Genomic DNA, 21,758 nt, shown 5'->3' with positions numbered 1-21,758 from the left:
ATCTTTGTTGTGGAGGTGCCAAACCATAACTTTGATGATGCTGCACAGTTGTATATCTTCTATAGTGGTTTGAAACCTCAAACCAAGATAATTCTTGATGCCTCAACTGGAAGCACTATGATGTAGAGTCTGGAGGAAGCTATTGTAATCATTGACTCCATAGCAACCAGTGATTATCAAAGTCATCGTGATAGAGCTCCGACTCAAAGAAAAGGTATAATGGAGTTGGACACTCATAGTGCAATTCTAGCTCAAAACAAACTCTTGACACAACAAATTAAGGCCTTAACAAAGTAGATAGGCCAACTTCCTAGGCAATATCACCAAGGTGGACCACATAAAACACATCAAGCTCACCAAGTTCAACAAATTTTGAGATGTGATTTTTGTGGTGGTAACCATCAGAATGGCCACTGTTTAACAACTAGTGATGGACAACAAGAAGAGGAGGCCCATTATTTGTAGAACCAAGCCAAACCTCAACAAAACTTTCAAGGAAGATACCAAGGCTATAGAGGTGGTTTAGGTTCAAGTCAGCCTTATGGTTGGAGACCACACAATAATGCATATTCTGGTCCAAATAACACTTCTGTTGCAAGTCCTTCTAACAACTCGTATGGAGGTTCTTCAAATAAGGGTCCACAACAACAAGCTCAGCCAGATAGAATGTCCAAAATGGAAGATACTTTAACACATTATATGTAGGTATCCATCTCAAACTAGAAGAAAACTAATGCTTTTATCAAAATTCTAGAAGTTCATGTTGGACAACTGGCAAAACAGTTGTCTGAGCATGGAAGTGGATTTTTCTCAGCAATCACACAAGTCAACCCAAAGGAACATTGTAATTAAATTACAACAAGGTGGAGGAGTGTGGTTGGTTTGAAGGATAATGATGAGAAAAAGAATAAAGAAGGAGTTGAAGAAGAAAACTAGAAAAAAAGATGAAGTGATGACTAGTGAAAAAGTGGTAAGTGAAGAAGAGAAGAAGAAATCAAATGAACAAACCACTAATAAAGGTAAAGCTATAGTAAACCATCCACCAATTGAGCATCTTCCTTATCCGCATGCTCCATCATAGAAAGATAAGGAAAGGTAGTACAAGTGTTTTATAGATATTTTTAAACAACTACAGATTAATATTCCTTCTTATGAGGCGTTAGAGCATATGCCAACATATGCTAAATTCATGAAGGATTTGCTTATGAAGAAGAAAAGAATTATGGATGATGAAATAGTGAAGCCTCAGCCACAACAATAACATCCAGCTTAAAAGACGTTTAAGAAGCGCTCCTGGGAGGCAATCCAGTGTTTTTAAACTTTGTCTTCATTTTGTGTTACTTTAATCTTATGTCTTATATGTCTAAAACTTACTTTTGAGTCTTTATTCACGAATTATGTTTTTGAATTTCTAATCTATTTTGTTAGAGCTATCATTGCATGGCCTGGGGACTGACCTATTTTTCAATAGGAGGATGAAGACATGGTAGATCCTGTTGATTATTTCATTGGAGGAGACTGAGCTCCTCAACCATGATCATCAAGGAGATTGAGCTCCTCAACCATGATCTTCGAAAATTCGTGAAGTTGTCTTTATGTTTATTTATCGCTTTGCATTAAATTTCAGTACTTTATTACCTTATTTATTGTTTTGAATTTTTTAAAAAACTTACGTGTGCTTTGATATTCTATTAGTATAGTTATAGATTATAAATCTTTTTGGGACTTAAACAATTTTTTTTTTCTTGAATATAACATGCTTTGAAAAGAATCAACAACCAGTATTTTTGAAACTTATTTTTCAATCAGAACACAACAAAAGAATTGTTTTGAAAACATTGAGAATGAAAAACAATGAAGGACTTTCCCAAAACCCAAATGAATTCATATGTTTTTGCATGGACTTGATAAAAAAAGCAACTTTCGAAACACTGATTTGATTTGAATATGGAAACAGGCCTTAAGCTTTAGTGACTGTATACAACCACAAATTTTACATTGAGTGTCCTCATTGATATGCTCAACAATTGGTTTTGCATGAATTTCTAATTGTCATAACATATGATTCATAGATATGTTTTAGGCTTTCTTTCTTTACATTTTAAGCCATTGGCCAAAAAACTATCCCAATGTATATTATTTTTGCCATTTGCAAGCCCTTTGAGCCAAACACTTGATATTTTTGGAATAGTAACCTAGGATAAAAGTTTCCTACCTTACCCTAGGTTAGGAGAGCAAAGGTGTTTTGTTGGGGATTTCTATCATTTGGTGGCTAATGTGATGTAAATACTCTATTTTTAATATGGGTATTAAGGGAAAACAAAAAAGAAAAGAAAAATAGAAAAGAAAAGAAAAGAAAAAGAAAACGAAAAAGTAAATCAAGTTCTTTGTGGATAAATAAATGTCTAAATCATGTACATTTTATCAGAGTTGTTGTAAATATCCGAATAGAAAGAAGTGATAACTTGGTTGAAACGAAAAAAGGGATAGGAAGTGATCATTCATTTAAGTTACTAGCTAGATTTTTATGTCTATTCTCCTATTCTCAAAGTATGTTGAATATCTAGAAAAACTAATATTTTCTTCAAAACCAGGCCCAACCTTAAAAGGCCTATTGATTCATGATGATTATGCAAATTATCTTTGATTTGATGAGAAATCACTTGCAAAATTGATTTATGACATATCAGTGATTGAAATTAAGATGAAACACTTGCCTCTGTGAGAATTATACACCTTTGAAAGGTTTTTCTCTGTTTGAATGCATCCAGTGTTTCCTCTGATGTTCTTTAGAAACAAAATGCGAATTGATCTTAATCTCAGCTTTGGTTCTGTGAATTCCATAATTGTGCTTTCATTTCTCATTGTTGCATTTTGAAAAATGTTGTTCTGATCAATTTAGGGATTGATTTTTTACAAAGCATGTTCATAATTTTTTAAGCATATTTATTTTATAATTATACTATTGTTATTTGTAATTTTTCTTTACTTTGATTGAGGACAAGCAAGATTCTAGGTTCGGGGGAGTTGATAAGTGCCAAATTTCAGTTATTTTTGGGATTAAATTGTTAGCACTTATCTTTTAATTATAATAGTTTTCTTATAAACTATCCTTAAATCTAGTTGCTCTATATATATTGTACATTTACTAATGTTGTTGTTTAAATATGAAAGATTCATCCATGATTTTGTAGGTTTTGGGTTGTTTGTTAGATCCAGAAACAAAGCCAAAGGAAGGGTAAAATGGTCTTTTTACAAAGATTTCTGACTCCAAGTATAATTTATAAAGATAAAATAATCATTTTAAAATATAAAAGTTTTGTTCGGTAAAGTAGACTCAAAATTTGGGGGAGGAAAATGGATCATGATCCATCATCTTGTATTATGTTTCATTCCTATGTTTACATACCAAATGAATGGAACAATTTCTCCTTTCACTTCATCCTTTTGACCTTCTCCATTCATCCTCTATCACAAATTGTAATGTCTTATTCACCAAAAAACAAAATTGTAATATGTCCTAAAAGTATCAATGACATTCGTACAAAATAATATCAGTTTTGCAGATGATTAATGTCCGTTGAAGAATCTGATCAATCACCTTAAGTGAAGTCTTCCTTTCTAATTACATTTTTTTATTTGTAAGGTTACTCAAGATCTTATTTAAGGAGATTAAGTTTAATACTACTCGAATCAACGCCTTATTTGTAGGGCCCGTAAATATATATAGGAAAATTCTTGTAGTAAATTTAGCTCTTTTTTTTATCTATATGAAAACGAACTTGTATCATATTACTATTCAAACTTTCAGCAATACAATTAGGAATGGCATCACGGTAGCAGGGGCCAGCTCGAAATTTGGTTGAAATTTAGCTTATTTTTTAAACCTTAGATATTCTTCATTTGTGTCATACATGAATATTATTCTTCCTCTTTTAATGTATACTTTTTAATCTACCTGAATTAATCATGTTTTGTTTGTCATTTAATTTTATCGCATAGGAGTCTATTACTTATATTTCTTGTTAATATTTTCTACATTTTATTAATATTTTTTTAAAAAAAAAGTAGAAGATAGTTGTTATAATGATAACATGTTTTTGAATTTACCTTTTCAGAAATTCAAGCTGTAAATTTTCCTTAATATTGTTTTTATAAAATTATACGATTTATCTTTATGTAATTTAAATTGGCATCTTTTGAGTTATGTATAAATATTCAGTTGTTCCAATAATTAATAAATTCCATGACAGATCTACTAAATTCAATTTCAAAAAATAATATTGAGGTGGTCATCAAAATATCCATTAGATTTGAGCTCAGATAAATCTCATAGTGAACTACAATAATTAAGCGTATATATTGTTACCATATACTTATGTAATCTGAAATGCTTACCTAATTTAATTAGTATAAAAAATTGTCATTAATGTCATGGTGTAAATTCAATCACAAATAATTATTGATATAATTTTTAAGTTAATTACTATAAAAATCAATAAACTTATTGTAAAACTTATTACATAGTTGTTGGTATGATTTTTTAAGATAATTATTATAAAATAAAACTTATTATATATATGATGACTTGTGATTGGATAATAATGTAAAAATTTTAGTATATAATTTTTTCTCTCAATATTTTTTAACATATATAGATGTTAAAAAATAATAAAAAGTTTGATTGAAAAGTGTAAATTAATATCATGATTCAAAGAGAGATTGTTCTCTCATTTTTTTATTCACCTAAAAAAATTAAAAGCTAATTAGTGTCCTAACACCCTTAGATCATTGGCTAAGGAAGTATAATTAAAAGATAACTTTTTTTTTATTAAAATGCAAAGAAATACATTTTTTTTTTATAATTTTTAATTGTACTCTCATATAAATTCCAATAAAATATTTCCTCCAGAAATGATAGAGACTATTCGGGTAAAAAAAAGATATATCTTTTTGAAATCAATAATTCAATTAATGCAAGCTATAGAGTTTAGTTATATTTTCGATTATTATATGATATTTTCAGGTTTATTGTAAAAGATTATACTTTTTTTAGGGACAAAAAAGATTACACTTATGACCAACAAATATTAATCCAGTTGATAAGGTTGTCGATGTAAAAACCTTACTGGTGAGTAATACAGTAAGTACTTAACCATTTTTTAAGTCTTGAGGTTTGTTCTAACTACTAAACCTGACAATTTATCGGTATCTAACTCACCTAAACTTCTGTATCTAGAACAATTTAGTAAATTACACTTATTCATTCCATGTTTTGTTTTTTCGGCATTAAAGATGAAAAAAATAGAATATGAGAAAATAAAATGAAAATATTAATCACCGTCGTTTAGATCATGTTAAATTAAATTAAATCTATTGAGATTTGTTTCATTTTATTATATTTAACTAGTCTTTCTTTCTTCTATATAATGTTTAAAATCAAAATACTATTCAACTAATGAAATATATTTTTTAATAAGAAAAATGAAATACTTTTTACGCAAATTTTTTAAATAATAATATAATACATTTTTTAATTTTGTTCCATTTCAGGTACACAATAATACACACGCTTTTTATTTTCAATTCTCTCCCTGGGACTTACTCAGACATAGTAGAAGGAAAAAGAATTCAAAATCAATCATAGGACAAGAAGGGCGTCAAGCATAATCTTTTAATTGCCTAATTTCAAAATTGAATCCAAAGATTTACAAGATTCACCCACCAATAAAGTGATCATTAGATTAAATTAAGATTTAACTGTTTTTGGGATAAGACAATTAATGATAACCATATCTTATCATATATTTTTGGTATAAATCATGTACAATCTTTTTCAGATCAGTAATTAATCTCATACTTATATGATTGCAAAATCATATCCAAATTAAGATTTACCAGATTTGATCACCACGAACGGAAGCTGTGTTACAGTGTTATATATATATTCAAAGAACAGAAGGTTGATCATCTATACATGCAAATTCCTCATAAAATAAAAGAAAAAAAGCTATCCATGGCTGCGTGGAAGAAGTTGGCAATTTTAGGGAAGGGTTCTTATGCTACGGTTTATCTTGCTACTGTTGCTCTTCCACAAGAATGCAATGAGAAGGTTGTAGCGGTCAAGAGTTCGAGCCCTTTCTCTTTCTCAATTGCTTCAATGCAGAAGGAAAAAAGAATACTGGACTCATTCTTGGGTTGCAAGGAAATCCTTCAATGCTATTTTGACCAATTCACTGTTGAGAGAAATTATGTGACATACAATCTTTTCATGGAGTGTGCTCCTTATGGTTCTCTTCTTGGTTTAGTAAACAAGAAGGGGCCAATATCGGATAGTGAAGTAAGAGTCTACACTCGTATGCTTCTCAAAGGGCTTTCTTGCATTCATCGAAAAGGAGTCGTCCATTGTGATCTCAAACCGGACAACATCCTTCTCTTTCCTTCATCTGATGATCATGCAAGGTATCAACTGAAGATTGCTGATTTTGGGTTGTCCAAGACTAGAGAAGATGCAAATGCTGAGTATGGGAAGGTCAAGTTTAGAGGGACACCTTTTTACATGTCGCCAGAATCGGTCGTTGGTCAGATTGAACCAGCGTTAGATATATGGTCTCTTGGGTGCATTGTAATCGAGATGATCACTGGATTCCGTGCATGGAAGAACCTGCGAACCCAAAAGGAGATAATGTTCAAGCTTGTTGTCCTTCAAGAAGCACCTGAAATACCCAATGGACTGAGTTGGGATTGCAAGAATTTCTTGAGCAAGTGTTTTGTGAAGGATCCTAGGCAGAGATGGACTGCTACAATGCTTCTCAACCATCCTTTTCTTTATCCAACATGTTACATGCGTAGTTCATCTTTTTTCTCATATGATATTGTTAGTCATGTGCCCTTTAAGGTATAAGATATACCGGTTGATCGAATGTTTTGCTTTTGTATTCAGTGTGTTTGCTTTTTTTAAGTAATTTTTTTAGTAAAGCAATGTAGAAAATAGCTATATTGTTATATATGCAGACTGTTATGTAGTATATGGAGAATTGAGTTTATTTCCAGTATATCATCCTCATTCTTATTGGAGAACAATTACTGGGCCGAGCATGATATGATAAACAATTAAGATTACATGGCCTATAGTTTTGGGATAACAGGGTGTTGTGAGTTATGTTGCTATAACATGGTGGACACTTTGTAACGATTTAAATGCGTTGCCTGCTATTTTGATTTTAACAAACTTTATTTGCAACATTTTGTGGTTCGATTCTTGTATATCAACGTTAAACTTACCTTAAAAAAAATGAGAAAAAATTTAATTTGGTTAAGATTTGTAAACCAAGTGTTAGAATGACCAAGTGTCGTCATGAGTAAATCAAGGAAGATTGGTTTTAATTCAAGATGTCTATTTTTTTGTAATTGATCAAAAACACAAATTTCAAGGGTTAAGGAATTGCTTTTAAAAATTAATTTCAAAGTAGAGTGCCAAAGCCGTGAATTGCTTTAGCTAGGAGAACTAAAATGTTAGGGTCTAAATACCAAGTCTCAATTATTACATTAGCTAGGAGAATTCAAAGTAATTCATATAACACAAATTGTTGCAATATCTGCTTTCTCAGTTTCTCACCATCCCCTTTTCTCCCATTAAGAAGAATTCATGTTTACAGGATAGAGATCTGTTGCAGATGATGAAGCAGCCAATATGTCATCCGTTGAATCTCAGTTAACTTATTTTCAGTTAACTGATTTTCTTCTATTATCTCTTGGTAACGCTGTCACATCGCCTCCAACTTCTTCTCATCCAATGCCTCACTTGACTCTGAAAACACCTCCTGAACCACAGATCTACCTTCAAGCATGCTTACCACTAAGGACATTGTTGGCCTGAGGGAGGCTGTGACATTGGTGCATAAAAGAGACACGTTGATCCTCGCTGTAACCTCGTTTTTGTAGAAGTCCAAACCCAATCTTCTATCAACTAGCTCGATCAGATTACCTTACCCTTTCAACATATGTGCCTGGTAAACAGAATGATATAATAATAGTTTGAAAGAACTCGTATCTGCGATATAATTTAGTAAGAAGCTATTCAAACTGCTGGATTCTAGTGTAATTTCTAGTCATAGTAACATAGTTTGACACTCCAAGGGAATAGAATTCCATGTAACATTTGTCACTAGTACGATTCTGCAGTCAATTTTGATATAATTATGGTAACTATGAAAAGTGTGCTCTTAAAGCGGTCAACTTCCACCATATGAAATAAAATGAGATTATGAGTAAATTAAATCTTACCATGTAATAGTTACTCATATACACTACTTATATATTCTTACATACCAAACATATACCACCCTAGCACTATTAGATACTCTATGGCTAAAGGAAAATAGCATTTTCGTGAACACATTATGGAAGTATTTACCCAATCAAGAAGATGGAATGCTTCTTCTTTCTGCCGTTGAATCATATTGCTCCGCCCACTAACAATTTCCAAGGCAACAACAACTCCGAAGCTATAAACATCTGCTTTGTCTGTCAAATATCCATGCATAGTATACTCAGGAGCCATGTATCCACTGCACAATACAAATTGTCAGCTACATTAATTGTAGAAACATAGTAAATGCTCAGACTTGTTCAAACTCAATATTTTTATTCTCTAACTAGTTGGCTAAATCCAATTCAGAAAGGTATGAAATTTTATAACATCTCTACTTTATTTCATCAAAGTCTAATCATATCATTCAAAATATTTGTACAGAAAAAAAATCCCAATATTGAAACTCACTAAGTTCCAGCAATTCGGGTGCTTATGTGGGTATTGTCCTCTTCATCTAGCTTGGCTAAACCAAAATCAGATATCCATGGGTTTAGATTTTTATCAAGCAACACATTAGTGGCCTTGATGTCCCTCTATGGACAATTTTCAATCTCGATTCCTCATGAAGGTATGTCAAACCTCTAGCAATACCAACACATATCTTTTGCCTTGTTGGCCAATCCAATTTAATGTGGTATTCTGCTGGACCTTCATTAGTGAAAAAATGGAAATTACACAAAATTTTTGTGTTGCCATGTATATTAGTTAGAAGATGGAGAATATCATAAAAGTGACAACTGAAAGCAGCTAGCCACATATGAAAGAAAGAATTACCAAACAAAGTCCGAGCAAGGCTATTGTTTTCCATATATTCATCATATACCAACAATAACTGATCTCCCTCGACACAACAGCCATAGAGTTTAACAAGACAAGGGTGTTGCAAAGCTGAAATCATGCCTAACTCGTTTAGAAACTCGCGGTTCCCTTGCCTTGATTTTGAAGAAAGCTGCTTGACTGCTATTATTGTCCCATCTGATAAATTTCCCTGTATATTGGGGATTGGAACATAGTTACTGGGTTGGAACCTTAATTTTTTTTCTTCTCATAGAGTAATAGCTTCAATTAATAGATGCTTGATAAATTGACAGAATATGCTAATACTGTCCAAAATACTTTGTACACAGGACCAAACCCTCCTTCTCCAATTTTGTTGGCTTTGTTGAAGTTGTTTGTTGCTGCTTTGATTTGTCGTAAGGTAAATATACCCATTTGCAGTTTTAAACCCTTTAGCTCTGTAAATTCAAACAAAGAAAGATTGTAGATCTCTAATAGTTGAGAAAGTTCCAGATTATTAATACTATTTTCACCATTGGCACACTTGATCAACTGTCCACAGAAAAATCATCACCCGTGGCTAATTACATAAAGTGCTACATTTCCCAAAGGTGGAAAGTTGATGTACTTGGTGAATGATTGAAATAATCTAGAGTTATTAATTAGTAAATCTATGTAGTTCTTGGTTACCTGATCTATGAATTCACTTTGTTACTTATCACCATTATGTGTTGGGGAATCCCTAGTGGTCCTATTATGTTTATTTTGTTTGGTGATAAAAAAAATGTGTGAAGATTGCAATCTATATTAAAAAATATATATTAATAATTGTTGGATAATCCACACTCCCCTGAAATAAAATTGTCTATGCCCACAAAGGATCTTGTGAACACAACAAAGATTACACTATAGAAAAAATAATAATCCATACCTCTTGTCTACGTCCATGGAATCATCTCAAAAGTATTTCACTATCACAAAAATGATTACAAGATTGTAACCCACCCTAAAATGATAACATTCACACAAAGATGTTTTTTCTCTGAACAAAGTGATTTTATTTTACAATTTCTCTTCTCACACACACTCTTTTCATGTGTATCTTTTCCACTAATTCTCTTCTCTATTTATAGTGAAGATTTTCACCAACTAAAATAAATAAGTTCTCTTGAAAATTGAAACAAAATAATTTTCAATGTATCCATTCAAATAGTTTTCATCTAACAAGTAAAATTCAATTGTCCACTTGCATTTAAACCACCTAAACTTTAGTGGTAAAAATTCAATTTTCACGCATTAAAAGCACTTTATCTTTTGGTTTGAAATTTTATAATAATAAAGTGTGAAGTTTATTTTTCATACACACACTTTATATAGTGAGGATTTAGTCACTCTTTATTAAACCGTCCACGTGCTGATTCATTTTTCTTGCCAAGATGATTAACAAGCTTTGAAGGTTAACTGCATACCCTAAATTTAGGTGCATGCTCAAATTAATATCACATGCAAGAGTTCATTTTTATACATCAAAAGTCACTTTAAGCACAAAGCTTATCTTCATTATATCAATAAGTGCATGTAATTATTACCTTTTGCTAAAAAAATTCTGTCCTAGACAGCCTCTCCTCTAAAGTATACCAAATACCAGCACAAGAAAAACTACTACACCAGCCACAATTGCAGCCACGGAACCTGCAGACATGCTACTTCCATTTTCTGAGGAAAGGATGAAGTCTGCTTGATTGTTATAGAAGACATTGTTATACGAGCTTATATGGCATGTTTTAATTGTTCCTGGGAATATAAAGAATATTCCCAACTAATTTTATAATTAACCAACACATTTTTTATTAAATACTTAAGAATAATATTCTCATGTTTTATTTTCAGGAATAATACTTCCAAGACAAAAAAAGTTATCTATGAAACAAACACTCCATTAGTAGTTAAAGATAAGTATAACTCACTGGGATTTACAGGTATAGCTGATATAAGACGACCATATACGGACTTAAATGGAATACCAATTGTCTCTTTTCCAGCCCAATATAAGCGGATTTCCAATGTGTTACTACTAATCACAATGGTGAATGATTTTGTGACTGCTTTATTAACTCCCCTGCTTCTTCTGCAATATTGAAATCCTTCAGCACCATATTTCCCTGCATGAAACCAATCTCAGCCTTAATGCTTCATAATGGCTACAATTTTAAGCATGCAATGTTAAGATCTTTTTTTAATAAATTGTACTAATTGACTTCATAAATGAAGAATCTAAGTGGGTAAATTTCCCCAACTGTTATCTGATATTCTGTTTATTCTAGTGATTTCACATGTATTATTAAAAGAACAACAATTCTACCTCCAATCAAATTTCTTTTTAAAAAATGAAGATCTGAAATTTGAACATGGCCACGGCCTTTTAAGTATATGAAATACTTGCTTGTCAGAGAGAAAATATAGGTAGACAACAAATATGCGCCTTCCTAGGTTGTTATATGTTCGATCATAAGTGAACATGACCTATGCAAAGTGTAAATTCACTGTGTAGTTTCCATTTCCCAGGAAAAATCCATATTAAGAGAAATGGGAGAAACACGTGCATCCATGTATAATTCAACATCAATGATGAAAAGCTTCGATTGATTTAGCCAAATAGAATATTCTGCACGGTCATTATCCATGAAGTGACCAGTGCTGCTAGATCCCCATTTTTTTCCACCAAGGTGGAATCTAGCTGGTCCTGCTGTATCTGTATCATCATCATATGTTCCATTTCCATTGACTGTTATTTGCTTCCCCCCACAATTTATATGAAGAGAGTATGATACTGAGTCAAGCAAAATAGTGAGTTTAAACATATATGATATATTTGAACTATCATCATAAGCAAAAGATTAGATGATAGCGAGCCAGTTGTTGTGATTATAGACCATAAAAACTCCAAAGTCTTATTTTGTACTATTGTGTCTTGTTATGTGGTTCAAAATCCAAATGATTAACTCATAGTCTTGCAAAATATGGAAATTTGTGTTGGAATACAAGTGTGAGGTGAAGTTCCACATTATATAAGAATGAAAAGGTTGAGCACCATATATGTGATGAAAAGACCCATGAACCATAACCTAGAGGTTTTGAATTTAAGTATAGTATCAAGTTTAATTATGTGATTGTTGATGCTTCATTGATGAAGATCTCTCTCTGGTGTTTATCCCTCGATAACCCAACAATTTGAAATCTCTGTTATTAGAATATTTTAACTTTATCTGGGTGAGCATTTTTAGTGTAATATTCAAGCATGGAAAACAAATAAAGGTTAGTGAGACTTTAACTGTCTTCAGAAAGTTTGTGAGAAAAAGAAAACTACCTTTAGGACATGCAACGCTCTTTAGACATGAAATGATCCTCTGAAACAATGATGAAAGCGATAAAGTTATTTAGCATGATCTCATCATGTAAAACATAAAATAACCACTTGAAAGGAAAATGTCAAAAGATACATGAAACATCTCAGATAGGTTCTTTAAGCCGCAAATAAATGTTCTCATATGCAAGGATTCTTACACATTTCCCAGTTGACATGGCTGCTTCCCTGAGTTTTCCATGGTAAAGTTATTGTATGAGAGATCTCTGGTTCAAATCATAAAATTTGATTCAGAAAATATAACATGATGCATAACAGAGAAACTTCATGAAATTCTTTGAGAACTAGAAGAAATCTATGGATATTAGTCATCTCAAAGGGTGTGTTTGGGTAAATAGTTTAATTAAGCACTCATTTAATAAGCTCTTATCACATGAGAGCTTACGACATAAATTTGATAGTGATATTTATTGGAGCAAGCTAAAAAGAGCTTATTATGATAAGTACACCAAGAAATGTATTTAAAACAGGAGTTTATGGTAGTCATAATCTCCCCATAAGCTCTTTCAAATGTCCCCAGAATACAAAATTATTTTGGTTAAAAACAATACTAAAAATAATGCACAATCTAATTCCATAGGAAAAAAATTTCCAAAATGATTTAGAAAAGATTATTTAAAAAATTATGTTCGATTTGAAAGATTCTTGTCTATACATGTTGGTATGAGTCAAGGGACTTAGTATCCTTGAGCATGTAGTCCTAGGTACAATTATAGTATTCATGAAGAAAATATGATATATGAAGAGGTAATACTCCAGGAAACCAAGTTACTTAGATAGTTAGAACTCATCAACTATTCAATTCAACGAGACATATCATATATAAATAGCATTTGAAATAATGCTTACACATTTTTTTCTTTCTCTGTCCAGGCAGTTATTGGTCCCGTGAGGAGATTTCCAGTTAAATATCGACAATTAAAGAAGGGTTAAATATGTTGAAGTTCTCATATAAATAACCGAATTTTGTTATAGATCTCGATAAAAAAAAAATTTTGTTGAATCTCCAATATATGAAAATTTGTATTTTAAAACTGTCATCAGTTAAATGATGATTTGTCACCGTTCAAACTAATCTTTCAAATATCATCAATGATACAGTTGTGATAATACCACGTCATCCCTGACAACAATGACTCAAAACAAAAGTTGTAATATATCAAAGACTCAAAACAATAACAAATTTTATTGGACTAAAAATAAAATCCAATCATTTATGAGGGACTTCAAACATATTTAAGTCATAAAAGAATATCAAGAAATTATCATGCATCTGCAAAACTTGTGATTTATTGATAACCCAGTATCATGGTAAAAATTCTAGTAGTATTGAATCATATTGCAGCTGCAAGATGAAACTGAACTACTTGGCTTCCAGGAAATGTAAGCCCAGTTTTAGATTAAGAGAAAAGAAAATAACAAACTTACATATAATCTGTCTTTCTTAGGCCATATTCAAAGCTGCTTGGAATTTGACCACTTAATTTGTTAAAGCTGAGTTCTCTGAAAAAACAATTACATCCATAATAAGCTGAAGAAAAGAGCATAGAAAAAATATTCTAGAATGTCATAAACTCGAGGTAAATATGTTTCTTAGAGCATTGGTATAAACGAAATGAGTATGGAAAGTTAAAAGTAATACAAGAACATCATTATCTTGCAGTTAAGCATATTATTGGGAGAGTAACAGAAGTTACAAGGTTTGTATACTAGATTAGTCCCAAGATATTCTGGTATTGTCCCATTAATGTTGCAACTCCTCAAAATCCTGTGAAATAATAAGACAGACAGCAAAAGGAAATCAGTCTTTTAATTTCGCAGTTCTGAAATAATTGCCTTATTGAGGCATTGTCTCACAAAATGAAGAAGTTAAGAAGTTGGAGCAATAAACTCACAAAATTTCCAAATTTGTCATATTGTTGAGTGTTGGAAAATGAAAAAAGTCAGATCCATTTAGATCACTAATTCTCTTGCACGTCAAATTTTAAGCATAGATAAACACAACTATATAAAATTAAATTAAATTTTCAAATGTAGATAACTATATAATTAAGATACCATACATACAAGTCAGTTAAACTTTCTTGTAGTGAAATTCCAAAAGGAATTGGCCCACTTAATTATGTTCCTTGAATCACTCTGTCAAAAAAAAAAAAAATCGTTCAAATTAAGATATTATGTTATTCAAGAACTGTAGACAGTTAAATTGGTGCCAATAAAAAAGAAAGAAAAAGTGGACTCTCACAGTTTCTGGAGACTTGTCTAGCTTTGAACAAAATCAGGTATCTTTCCAGAGAATTTGTTGTGGCCTAATCGACTGCATAGCATAATTCGATGATAAGAAACAAAGAAAAATTACTAGCTAAAGATGGAACTTAAAATAAAAATATAATTTAGGCTATATTTAGCAAAAATATTTTAGCTAGTTTCTAAATTTTTTTATTGACTGAAAAGCAGGTTTGACTGTTTGCTAACAAATCTTTTTTAGTAATTTCTAGCATTTTTTGAAATGCTACTTAAAATAACATCTTTTAAAATATTACTTCAAATAATATTTTTTAAAACATTAGCATCTAACCTTTAGTTTTTTATATATTAAATTATTCATTTGGTTCCTATAGTTTCATGATTCTTATCTTTTTAGTCCCTATAGTTTGAAAATGATTTTTTTAATTCCTATAGTTTATATTTTAATTCTCTTTTAGTCCCTGTAGTTTAAAAGTGTTCTTTTTAGTCCTTGTAGTTTTTATTTTAATTCTCTTTTAGTCCACATAGTTTGAAAGTGATATTTTTAGTCCATATAATTTGTATTTTAATTACCTTTTAGTCCTTACTACAAAAAAATATAAAAAATAATGAACTACAAATTAGTTATAAATTATTAATTATTTTTTTATTACAAATTATCTTATGATAAATTAGTTACGAATTACATGCTAATATTTTTGTAGTTAATTGTAATTGATAATATTACTCATATTTTGATAATAAGGACTAAAAGAGAATTAAAATATAAAGTATAAGGACTAAAAATACCACTTTCAAACTATAGGGACTAAAAGAGAATTAAAATACAAATTATAAGGATTAAAAAACCACTTTCAAAACTATAAGGACTAAAAGAGAATTGAAATGTAAACTATAGGGACTAAAAAAATCACTTTCAAACTATAGGGACCAAAAATGTAAGAATCGTGAAACTATAGAGATCAAATGAGTAATTTAACCTTTTTTATATTTTCTTCGATTTTTATCTTAAATATATTTATCAAATTTTCTCCTTATCTTTTTTTTTAAAATAAATCATGATTTTATTGTTTTTGAGTTATTTTACACTTTTAACTACGTAAACCGCTAATTTTATCAAATACTTATAACTTAATAAGCTATTTTTCAATTTCTAGCTAGCTTTCTAACTTCCAAACTACTGTTTAGACTTTAGATAGTCTTGCCTTACATAAGTGTAATAAAAAGCAACAAAAATGGGAAACTTACACATCTTGCAAGGTAGTGAGTCTTGGAAAGGTTGTGGGTAATTCTCCAGTAAAATTGTTGGAGGTAAGTAGCCTAAACATATTAAAAACAAAAATAAATCACGAAGAGAAACCAAGGTATTCTAATTAAACTAATAAACTGCTATTCAATAAGCACTGACAATATTTGATATTTTTAGGGCAAAAATCAATAAATCATGGAAAGCAAAAGACCAAAACAAATTCCTAATTAAAGAAAATGTAAACGGAAAGTAAAATAAATGTCATACAATCTTTGAAGATTTGGAAGATTCCCAAGCTCAGGAGGAAGATTTCTAGACAGTTGATTGAATTCCAGGGTCCTATTCACATATAGCTAAAGTTAAATTTCACAACTAATATTTATAAATCTATTTGAGGTGAGAAATACTTATAAGCAATATATTATATGGTGGATAATCATAAACTCACAAACTTTGGAGAGGGGAGATGTTTGCTACCTCTGCTGGGATCAAACCCGTTAGTGGATTTGCACTTAGAGCACTATCATAAATAAGAAACACCTTGGCATGCATTAGCTTCTTGTTTCAAGAAGTTAGTACATTGCAACTAACGAAATTTTCCTTAACCGTTACAAAAAATATATAGATTGAATAAAATATCATTTACTGAATATACATATATTTTACCCAAGAAATGCTAATATACTACGCATTTTATTATTGATTGAAATTTATTAGAAATTACAAATTTTTGTATAAGTCTTACTACTTATTTAATATGTTTTTATGGTGATGTTTTGATTTTCAATAAATTTTAACCAATAATATAAAGTATTAAAAGAAGTGTTACTCTAACAAGATTTTAATTAATTGTTTGCAATCACAAGCATCTCCAAAGTTTTGGGGGTCTTTGCGACCTCAATTGTTGCCCTAATAGAAAACAATTTTTTATCTACTTGAAATTAACCTAAAAGACTACTACTAAAGCTAAAGAGATTAAGAAAAATAAGATAAAATTCAGACATTTCATTAATTGATTGATAATAAATAAAGATGAATATATTTATATCACAACTACAAAAAATCCATTTAACGACGATTAAAAATGGCTTTCAACGACGATTCCAAACCGTGTTTATAGCTAATGTTGTTGAAAACCAACATCATCAACGACGGTTTCAAAAAAACCGTCATAGAAAAATCGACGTTTCTAAGACGGTTAATTAACCAGAAATAGAAGAATGAGAAGCTAGAGTAAGATATATATTATTTTATATAAGCTCTAGAGTAAGAGGTGAACTAGGGAAAAAGGAAACAGATCCATAAATGCCAATTTCATTAATTAATTGACTAGAACCAAACAAGACTAACCTCCAAGCACAACATAACAAAGCACCATAATAACTTTTCCTGCCACATATAAGTTGTTCTTTTGAGTAATGAAACACTCGTAAATAACCTGGATGTAGTAAGTAAAATAATTTGAGATGTTATCCTTGAAAGAATATGAAAATAAGTAGATATAACACATAATGAGGATGGAAGTAACCTGGATTGATTGGCACCCTAATAACTGCTAAATAATTGTAAATTAATAATAGAAAATTTGTAACATCCCAATTTTTCGTAAATAAATTTAAAAAGCTTTTTAGAAAAAAATAAATAAATAAATAAATATAGAGCAAATAATAGGCTGAGTACCCTAGGTATAAATAGTTATGTTAAGTCAGCTGCCTCCTTTTGGCCTCATTTTCGTTTTTCCCCTTCTCCTCTCAAAACCCTTTCTTTTTCCCGCAGCCCATCAAACCAGTCTCAGAAAAACGAGCACTCTCACCATTGGGAATGTCGATATCATGTCTGAACTGAGAGAAACACCCTTCGCATTGTAGCCTTTTTCTTTCCCGCAGAAACCCAGAGCTGTCTTGGTAAAACTATGATCCCGGTTTCGTTAACCGTTGGATTATTGTGAAATTTGGATATGTTTTTTGAAATTCAATTCTGCACGCTTCCACCGTTGGGATTTGCGAGATAATATTCGTGGAGGGAGAAAAAGGAATCGCATGAAGACAGCACAAGTGGAGGTTTCAATCTCTTCTCCGTCTCTCTGACGTTTGGGAATTCTATCGGAGCAGTCGGATGAATAATTGAAAGAATTTCCGGGAACCGCTAGAGATGTTGCTATCGCTGGCTGAAGACACGTGAGCCCGCTTAGAGGTAAGGGATGAGTTATTCACAGTTGGGGATTAGTGAGAACATGTGTAGGGATCCTTAGAGGATTAAATTGGGATTTTATTTTGAGATGTTTATTAAATTGCAATTTTTCCTTTATGATTATAAATAAAATATTGATGTTCTAATGAAAATTGCTTGATAAATTGTGCTCTTGATATTTGTATATTTCGACCTATGATTTTGATATAATTGTGTAATATTAGTTAAGGGATTTTAGTCCTAATATTGTGATAGTGTTTTATATAAATTGTTATATTGAGGATATGAAATGATGATTCAAATTGTGAGTATGTGATGAATTGTAGAAGAATATGTTGCTTTGAGATTATAATATTGTTATTGTGATTGAGTATAAGTGTAAAGTTGAACATGTGTTAATTTGTGAGATACGTGTAAACATGTGATGGTGGATTGTTACACTATGAGAAGTGAAATTGTGAATGAGTTCTAGTTGTGGATAAGTGTGTAGTTAACACTTGATGTGAAATTACTTGTGTTGTAAGCTATGAATTGTACAATAACCCGACCAGTGTTATCTTGAGAAAAGCGTTGATGCGCAGTGTTAAAGAGAAAATGTAGGTTTCCTATTTAGGAGCCAGTGTTAAATCATAGTGCGATTGTGTTGAACGTGTTTAAAACACGAGTGTAAGGTCGTGGGTATTGTATAATTCATGAGCAGTGTCTGCATGCAAAAATTATTTTAGGGGTTGGACCTGAATCAGGAGGGAGAGGCCCTGACGGACTCTTCGGAGTGTAGGCCTTGGGGGTCACCGGGTTTGAGTGCTCCTTTAAGCCTATGCTGATCTCATATGGTTGGAGCATTCTCGCAAAACATCGTGACCCTGACTGGTCTCCCTATGATCTTACTTAGTGAGAGTGACCTGACAAACCCATTGTGTGGTGTGTCTTGTTATGTACTCCTAAGCGCCCCAGGGTGGTTTTTCACTGACATGGTACCACATTGCATATAGGCTTGAGTCTTAGCATAACTGTCGCATACGCTTGCTAATTGTTTATTATGAAATTGATGTGTTATTATGTCTTGATCGGAGTGTGTGATTTCTGTGTATAGTGATTGATGATTGAAAGGTGTAATTGATGGATGAAAAGTGTGATTGATGAATGACAAAGTGATGAAATAATGTGAGATATGCTAAGTAAATTGTATTTGGTTACTATATGTTGTGTTGTTTCTCTCTAGTAGTTAGCAATGTGATAACTCACTCCCAGTTTGCTATTTGTGTTTGGATCCTGTGATGATCTTGAACTTTGTGTTCGGGGGAGCAGATGAATAGGTGGATGACTATGAAGAACCTCATGCTAGAGGACACGGGAACACAACGCTCTGATAGGATGTGACATTAGGATATAGGTTCTATATTAATTGTATGAAGACCTTGTTGAGTCGAGAATACTTTATTATTTATTTGGACAAGTTTGAATATGATGTAGAAGAAAATGAATGTGAGCCTTTTTCCCCTTTGAAAGACTTGAAAAAAAAAATGTTTTAAAAAATACTTTTAATTAATATTTGAATTTTTTTTTATTCCTTATTAGTATATATGTGAGGGGTAGAGGGTGTCACATTTAGTGGTATCAGAGCAGGTCGAACCTTACGGCCAGTGTGTTATGTGCTTACCATATTCTGGTGTGCACTCTGTGTGGTTACTTATGAGTACTTTTGTTAAGCATGCTTGAATTTTTATTTGTATTTTCTCCTAGATGATTAAATAAGACTTAATAATAATGCTTGTATGTGCCTTGCATCCTTAATGTCTGCTATACCATAAATCCACTGTTGAGTCATAAGTTATAAGACTGGCCATCTCTATAATTTGCGAAGTGCGGTTGGACATTATGGCAAACCATTGGGTGATGCAAGTAGTCTTGATATTGATTGATAATGTGTTAACGAACCTCTATCGTCCTGTGTGTATGTTGTTAGTTAGCTTATTTCTCCTTTGATGCGTGGATTAGTGTTGCAAGAACGTTTTGGACCATATATATATCTTGGATGAGTGTGTCTTTCTTGATGTGTAAACGCATGACTACTTAACTCCCTTATTTTGTGTGTAGTCGTGAATGTAGTTATTGAAGCTTGTGATTCCTCAATACATCCTTATTAATTGTTTAATTCTTACTTCTTAAATGTACGTTATATACTTGTTATAGGAACCTTATAATTCTAAGTATATATAGTTGTAGTATGGTGTTCTGCCTTAATTGCATAGGTAGTATGGTTGTTTGTGATTTCTTGTTCTTAGTGATGCTAATACTCTATAGTTGGATGACTCATATCAAGTTATATTTCATAAGGAATACTCTTTTGATCATACCTTCTAATTATAATGCAACCTATTTTTTTTGTGTTGCGTGCTTAAGTCAAATAAATTGATTTCACTTGAAAGCCTGAGTATAATTAATTCTTTGTGTTATGAGACTACATCAAACAATTGGATTAGTGATGTTTCTATCACAATCAAGTGATTGTTAATGTCTTCATATGAGTGTACATTGTGGTCATGTTTTTGTTTCTAGAATTCATTGAAATATTGTTGTTGATTCTGAATAAGTGATCATTTTTTTTTATTCAAAATTATTATCTCCTAATCAATCGAGTGTTCATCTTGTTATTAGTTGCTCATCTTCCAATCATGTCTAGTTAAACTACTTGATAATCTTTCTTGTTGTTACTTCTATTACGAATAAAGAGAGACTTCGTCCTTGACAATCACGTTAAGATGTTTTGAGAGGAAACACTTGAGTATGCATTATCCTTGTTACCCGTAGACGAAAGTCAAACTTAGTAAGTCATGTATTTGTGTTCCTTGAGGATATGCTTAGTTACCACCTAAGTGCAAGATTGAGAATCTTATAAGTGTAGTACCCATAGAAACTTGTAATCGTAGTTCGTGAGAAATATCTAGTATAGAGTTGTTTGAGAACATAGGGTAGTTGGAAAAGTTATGAAGAATAGTTAAGAGGTTTAATGTGAAACCTTAAGAAAATAGTAAGGTAGTTAGTGAAGCATAGAAGGATTCAAGAGTGAGTGTTCTTGCGTAAGGTAGGTGACCTAAAGGATTATGGATGATAGTTGTATGATTAGCAAGATAAATCTTAGTTCTTTTTACCTTAATTTGGAAAAGTTTGTGGATGCTTCAAGGAATACCTTAGTACCTATTGTGGCCTCTATGTGTACCTGGTCATGACCACTATGTGTTCGTGGAATGTGTGACAGGATCTCCTACCCTGAGTGTTGTGGTTTCAATGAATAGTATTTAGTATGTTTCCAGTTAAGTTGAATTATGGGGTATACCTTAAGGTTGTTATAGACCCTTGGGAATCATGTTCGTACTAAGAATTTCGTATGCATTTTAGTTAGATGATGTTGACCCTTAGAGTATGTTATTTTTTAGGTGAGAGATAACTTTAAATCCTTCTTGGGCAGAAGTTGTTTTGAGATGAATGAAACCTAA

The 21,758-nt window shown here is 31.5% G+C and overlaps 1 protein-coding gene and 1 pseudogene across 1 annotated transcript; one reads left to right on the top strand and one right to left on the bottom strand.

Annotated features, from left to right (window-relative positions):
• Window positions 1–6,016: 6,016 nt before the first annotated feature.
• On the top strand, window positions 6,017–6,904 carry LOC114416185 (mitogen-activated protein kinase kinase kinase 17-like). The gene has a single exon (XM_028381052.1). The coding sequence runs from the start codon at window positions 6,017–6,019 to the stop codon at window positions 6,902–6,904; it is 888 nt and encodes a 295-aa protein (XP_028236853.1).
• A 710-nt stretch (window positions 6,905–7,614) lies between these two features.
• Window positions 7,615–16,623, bottom strand: LOC114416184 (annotated as a pseudogene).
• Window positions 16,624–21,758: the final 5,135 nt, after the last annotated feature.

The sequence above is a fragment of the Glycine soja genome, chromosome 6 (genome assembly GCF_004193775.1).
Source record: "Glycine soja cultivar W05 chromosome 6, ASM419377v2, whole genome shotgun sequence".
NCBI classification, from domain to species: Eukaryota; Viridiplantae; Streptophyta; class Magnoliopsida; order Fabales; family Fabaceae; genus Glycine; species Glycine soja.
The sequence above is the reverse complement of the archived record's forward strand: the minus strand, read 5'-3'. Positions and strand labels throughout refer to the sequence as shown.